At 43.8% G+C, this 6,902-nt stretch overlaps 1 protein-coding gene across 1 annotated transcript; it reads right to left on the reverse strand.

The window, feature by feature from the left end:
• Positions 1-5,799: 5,799 nt before the first annotated feature.
• fa2h (fatty acid 2-hydroxylase) lies at positions 5,800-6,380 on the reverse strand. The gene has a single exon (XM_034165694.1). The coding sequence runs from the start codon at positions 6,211-6,213 to the stop codon at positions 5,800-5,802; it is 414 nt and encodes a 137-aa protein (XP_034021585.1). The 5' UTR covers positions 6,214-6,380.
• Positions 6,381-6,902: the final 522 nt, after the last annotated feature.

Below are 6,902 nucleotides of genomic sequence, written 5' to 3' on the forward strand. Positions count from 1 at the left end.
TTTAGGTCCTATTTGAACTATGATGAACTATCAAGTGTCCTGATCCGAACTGTATGTCCTCTGGTTGAACTAGCAGGTGTTCAACCCAAATAAAGGGCTCTATTAGTCATTTAGTCTGTCAGGGCTTTCCAAGGCCTTTTAGGTGCTTTCCCGCAGGCCACGTGCGGGGCCTCAGGCCAGCTGCACGTGTGGCTGAGGCCACGTGCGGAGGGGGCCTCAGGCCAGCTGCACCTGTGGCTGAAGGTCTTTTAAAAAAATCAGTTGTAAATCCTTCATGTTTTAATGGGAGCATTTGTCACATTGAAATAATGGCCTAACACCTGCTTAGGGTTCACTAGAGGACGCTTCCAATAGAAAACCATGTCTTGGGAATGAAATAAATAAAAAAGTCGAAGGAGGAGCGATGCCCGCGGGTCTCCAATAAATAGACGAGCGCGGTTGTCATATTCAGTCTCTCTAGAGGACTCAGTTTGTCTAAGCTTTGTGTCGAAGGCTTAAATAAACTTAAAAACTCTGTGCATTTTATCTTGCTTAAGGCTGAATTATTCTAAAGTGTTGTGTCCTCTTTCTAGCATATCACTTGCAATTAGTTTGTGTTATCTAAAAGACGACATCCTGAGAAGACCAAAAAGACGAGCCGCGACAGGCTGTTCCCGTTAGGGGTCGCCACAGCAGATCAATCGTTTCCATCTCACCCTGTCCTCTGTATCTTCCTCTGTCACACCAACCACCTGCATGTCCTCTCTCAACACATCCATGAACCTCCTCTTTGGTCTCCCTCTTCTCCTCCTGCCTGGTGGCTCCATCCTCAGCATCCTTCTCCCTATATACCCTGGGTCCCTCCTCTGCACATGTCCAAACCATCTCAATCTCGCCTCTCTGACTTTGTCTCCAAATCATCCCACCTGAACTGTCCCTCTGATATGTTCATTCCTAATCTTGTCCATTCTTGTCACTCCCAAAGAGAATCTCAACATCTTCAGTTCTGCCACCTCCAGCTCTGCCTCCTGTCTTTTTGTTAGTGCCACTGTCTCTAAACCATACAACATAGCTGGTCTCACTACTGTTTTGTAAACTTTCCCCTTCACTCTTGCTGATATTCTTCGGTCACAAATCACTCCTGCCACCTTTCTCCACCCACTCCACCCTGCCTGCACTCTCTTCTTCACCTCTCTACCACACTCTCCATTACTTTGAACAGTTGACCCCAAATATTTAAACTCATCTACTTTCACCACTTCTACTCCTTGTAACTGCACTATTCCACTGGGCTCCCTCTCATTCACACACATGTACTCAGTCTTGCTTCTACTGACTTCATTCCCCTTCTCTTCAAAGCATATCTCCACTTCTCCAGACTAGACTCAACTTGCTCTCTACTCTCACTACAGATCACAATGTCATCTGCAAACATCATAGTCCATGGGGACTCCTGTCTGATCTCATCTGTCAACCTGTCCATCACCACTGCAAACAAGAAAGGACTCAAAGCTGATCCTTGGTGTAATCCCACCTCCACCTTGAATGAGTCTGTCATTCCGACTGCGCATCTCACCGCTGTCACACTATTCTTGTACATTTTCTGCACTACCCTAACATACTTCTCTGCCACTCCAGACTTCCTCATACAATGCCACAACTCTTCTCTTGGCACCCTATCATAAGCTTTTTCTAAGTCCACAAACACACAATGTAACTCTTTCTGTCCTTCTCTGTACTTTTCCAACAGTATTCTCAGAGCAAACATTGCATCTGTAGTGCTCTTTCTCGGCATGAAACCATATTGCTGCTCACAGATCTTCACCTGTTTTCTAAGCCTAGCTTCTACTACTCTTTCCCATAACTTCATGCTGTGGCTGATCAGCTTTATGCCTCTGTAGTTACTGCAGCTCTGCACATCACCCTTGTTCTTGAAAATAGGAACCAGCACACTTCGTCTCCACTCCTCAGGCATCCTCTCACTTTCCAAGATTTTATTAAACAATCTGGTTAGAAACTCTACTGCCATCTCTCCTAGACATTTCCATGCCTCCATTGGAATGTCATCTGGACCAACTGCCTTTCCACTCTTCATCCTCTTCATAGCAGCCCTCACTTCTTCCTTGCTAATCTATTTTACTTCCTGATTTACTCTCACCACATCATCCAGCCTTTTCGCTCGCTCATTTTCTTTATTCATCAACTCTTCAAAATATTCCCTCCACCTTCTCAGCACACACTCCTCACTTGTCAGCACATTACCATGTGCATCTTTTACCACCCTAACCTGCTGCACATCCTTTCCAGCTCTGTCCCTCTGTCTGGCCAATCGGTACAAGTCCTTTTCTCCTTCCTTACTATTCAACTTCTTGTACAGCTCGCAATATGCCTTTTCCTTTGCTTTTGCCACTTCTCTTCTCGCCTTACGCCGCATCTCCTTGTACTCCTGTCTACTTTCTTCATTTCTCCGACTTTCCCAAAACTTTTTCGCCAACCTCTTTCTCCTTATGCTTTCCTGGACCTCTTCATTCCACCACCAAGTCTCCTTGTCTTCCTTCCACTGTCCAGATGTCATACCCAGTACTGCCCTAGCTGTCTCCCTCACCACATCTGCAGTACTTTTCCAGTTGTCCAAAATTGCTTCCCCTCCAACTAGTGCTTCTCTCACCTGCTCGCTAAATTTCACACAAGTCTTCCTCCTTCAGCTTCCACCATCTGATCCTTTGTTGAGCTCTCACTCTCTTCTTCTTCTTTACCTCTAAAGTCATCCTACAAACAACCATCTTATGCTGTCTAGTGACACTCCCTCTCTCCTGCTACCACCTTACAGTCTGTGATTTCTTTTAGCTTGCATCTCCTATAAAGAATGTAGTCCACCTGTGTGCACCTTCCTCCACTCTTATACAGTATGTTACCCTGTGCTCCTCCCTTTTCTTAAAGTAGGTATTCACCACAGCCATTTCCATCCTTTTTGCAAAATCAACTACCATCTGTCCTTCCCCATTCCTATCCTTGATACCATATCTACACATTACTTCCTCATCACCTCTGTTCCCTTCACCAACATGCCCATTGAAGTCTGCTCCTATCACCACTCTTTCATGCTTGGGCACACTCTCCACCACCTCATCTAATACACTCCAGAAATTTTCTTTCTCCTTCATCTCACAACCTACCTGTGGGGCATATGCACTGATGATATTCATCATCACCCCTTCAATTTCCAACTTCACACTCATCACCCTGTCAGACACTCGCTTAACCTCCAACACACTTTTAACATACTCTTCCTTTAAAATGACCCCAACACCATTTCTCTTCCTGTCCTCACCATGGTACAACAACTTGTACCCACCGCCGATGCTCCTGTTCTTACTTCCCTTCCACTTGGTCTCTTGCACACACAATATGTCTACCTTTCCCCTCTCCATCATATCAGCCAGCTCTCTCCCTTTACCAGTCATACTACCAACATTCAAAGTCCCCACTCTCATTTCCACCCTTCTAGTTTTCAGTTTTCTTCTTCTCCCGCTGTTCGTGGCAATGTTTTCCTCCTCTTCTTCATCGTCTTCGCCATATATATATATATATATATATATATATATATATATATATATATTACAAATTACCAGGTTAATGAAGATTGTGAACAACAGTTATTGCACACTTTGTGTTTCAAACACAATGCACAGATAATAAAGTGTATGTAGCACTTGTGGCTCAAACAGATATTCCATCACACTGCCATTTCCCAAACATTCTCCTGGATCTCACTTCCAGAATATATTCCACATCACCTCCAAAACTGAAACACTTATTTCCCGGAATATCGTCCATTTGCTCTCCAAATTTCATTCACATCCAACTATTGTGGGCAATAGTTTTCAGGGCATTTTGTTCTAATATTGTACAAATTGTAAAAAATTTACATTTTTTGTAACATAAAGAGTGAATGTGATTTTTTGGGGGGAGGGGGGGTTTCATGGTGAAGTCACCCCACCGAGAACTCACCACAGGTGAAGTCACCCCATGCTAGTAACACAATATTTCAATTCTGATATGTTCATGTAATAAATTATTTATACACACCAGTGGCATAATAAACTGTTCTTACTCAAGTTTTGTTATTGAAATGATGCTTTAAGTTTGGGGAACGTAATTGTCAGGTAAGAAGTCCACTGGGAGAAGCAGGGAGCACTGCCCAGTTTATACATCACACTGGCAGCAGGTCCCTAACTTTAAACTAGTCATTCTCAATTATTAAGGAAAAATAAGTATGGATAGTTGGAGTGACTTCACTGAAAAAAGTGGGGGTGACTTCACACGCTACCATTTTTTTATTCCTTTTATTTTGTATTTTATTTTCCACTTTTTGATATTCAAGTCCGAGGGTTTGAATCGACAGTCTTGCAACGATTCAAACAGTATTTTATTCATTAACCAAACACTTGTGATCTGCATTGTTTACGTAAAAATTACTTATGATATTTCCAAGATGTGTGTTCAACCTTTTCTCTGGAGCCCAGCCGATATATCTGATAATATCAGCCGATATGCGCCTTTCACAAACATATTGGTATCAGAGTTATTTTTGCCAATATGAAAACTTTTATTTTACCAAATAAACAATGCAGAAAAACATTCTGACTGTTAGAAAAGTTGTCATTATGTAATGGGGGGGGGGGGGGTACTGCTTGTAACACTGTCAGGCATGGTTAGGACCCCATCACCCCTTGGTCACATTAACTCCAGAGACAGAGGCAAAATGACCTGCTGCCATTCATTTTCCACCAGAATGGGCTTATTGCAGCAACAAGAGAAAAGTGTTTCCTATGCCGCCAGCTAGGCGGTGCCAAAATAGACCAGAATAGGTTTTTTTGTGCAAATGCTGAATGATGAGACTGAACATTCAAATGAAGACATTGTGATACAGTGAGACATACTACGTTGGCCGGTTAAGGTCAATTTGGTAAATTATATTATTAATTATACTATTATCATTATTATTATAGATCGCTATATTATCAGGGGGTGGTGGCCAAGTGGTTTGTGCACTTCTTTCCAGAGTGGAAGGTTGCTGGTTTAAATCTCATCCCTGCCAATTCCCCATGTAATGTGGAGTTGTGTCTGGAAGGGCATCAAAAACTTGTGCCAAATCAACATGCGGACCCACTGTGGCAAAAACAAGAGAGAAGCTGAAGGGACTTACATTATTACATTATAGTAAATTTCATATTTAAAACTGCCAAACATCAAGCCTTAATTACATTTCCTTGTCAAAAGTGTTTGATAACAAAATGGTAGGAACTGCTGCCATTTTTTTTTTTTAGGTACTGTATATATTGTCAGTTATGTTGGAAATGTTGACCTTTTTTTACTCCCTAATATCAGTATTGGTAACCCCCTGCCCCCACTGCATCATTCCAGTGCCCCTACTGTCCACGGGTGTGCGCCTTAAGAATTGGTCTTGTCAGCTACACTCATTTCCACCAATGGAGTCAGCACAACCATTTGACATCTTCGTAACCGATGGTCAACCAAAGAAAGACACCCACCCTAACCCCCCAAAAAACAAAGAAAAAAATCCATATTGCTTTTCTCTGTGGTTTAGTGTTGGAAAAAAAACTAACAAAACATCACAAAGAAATTGTAACTCTGAATACTTGTAAAATCACAATTCTTAAGAATGAGAATATATGTGAAACTGACACCCAAGTATCTTGATAGTATCTAATTTGGAGATGTATGTATTTCCTCTGCCCTACTAAATACCCACCCCGCCCCCCGTGGAGCCGCCCCTGGGTGCTCTTCTAGTTTCCTCTAGAACCAGCAGAACCGGTCCAGGGAGGTGGGAAACGGCTTCTCACCCCCCTCTGTCTCTGTCTCTACACTCAGAAACAACTTTAATTTACAAGCCCAAAGTGGAGATGCCCGAACCGGTTCTCCCGCTCCTCCTCCTGCTCCTACCTGTGCCTCCGCGGCGCTCTCTCCGTCCAACTCCCCGATGTAGTACTGCTCCAGCCACAGCCGGGCGTTCTCCGAGTGCCGGTGCGGGGGCCCCTCCAGCTCCCGGCTGATGTCCTGACCCGAGCGGCTTAAGAGGAGCACCTCGCCGCCCGGGTGCATCCTCAGGAAGGCGGTGACGTCATAGACCCTGGTCCCCAGCAGCACCCAGCAGGAGTCCTTGGAGCGGTGGCGGGTCACCTCCCGGCGCGTGAAGGTGGACGGAGACATCCTCAATCGACGAGTGAACAGGCGGAGGAGAACTCAGAGACCTCCTGGGCTCAGGGGGGAGGTGGGGGAGCCGACGGTTTGGCGGGACTGTCTGCGGCTTCAACTCCACACTCTCAGACTCGGGAGCAGTTTGGACGAGAGTGATGAGAGGCGGTGCTCCTGAGGAGTTCAAATGTACGGGCAACAATCGGACACACCCACCCCACCACTCACACAAACACGAGTGGAGAAGGTGTTTCCAAATCTGACTGGCGTAAAAAGCCACTCCTCCGTACGTGTTTCTCAAGAGCGGCTACGTTTCAACACATTAATCAATGTCAAACTATTAAAAAAACGTAAAAAAAAAATCCTTTAGTAGAACAAAGGTACGATTTCCCAGAGTTCCCTGAAAGCAGCATGAGATCCAGAAGCACCTGTTGCAGTGAAAACAAGCGCAAAAAATCAAAATTCTTTATAACGCTTTTCCTCTTCCGTTAAAAACATCAATCCGCAGTTCTGAAGCCCCCAACGATGCTTCAGTCAAAATCATAGTTAATAACATCTTAATAACGCTTGCGAATTATTAACTGTTAATAAATTAGATTATTCTATTTTATAATTGTATTATTTCACACACTCCGTCAGTATTGTCTGATAAATTACTAAACCTCAGGTCTCACTTTTGCACATTTTTACACCCAAAATTTAAA

This window comes from Thalassophryne amazonica, unplaced genomic scaffold, assembly GCF_902500255.1.
Source record: "Thalassophryne amazonica unplaced genomic scaffold, fThaAma1.1, whole genome shotgun sequence".
NCBI lineage: Eukaryota > Metazoa > Chordata > Actinopteri > Batrachoidiformes > Batrachoididae > Thalassophryne > Thalassophryne amazonica.

Excerpts from the sequence above, each read along its gene's own strand:
- fa2h (XM_034165694.1), bottom strand. The coding sequence starts at position 6,213 with ATGTCTCCGTCCACCTTCACGCGCCGGGAGGTGACCCGCCACCGCTCC.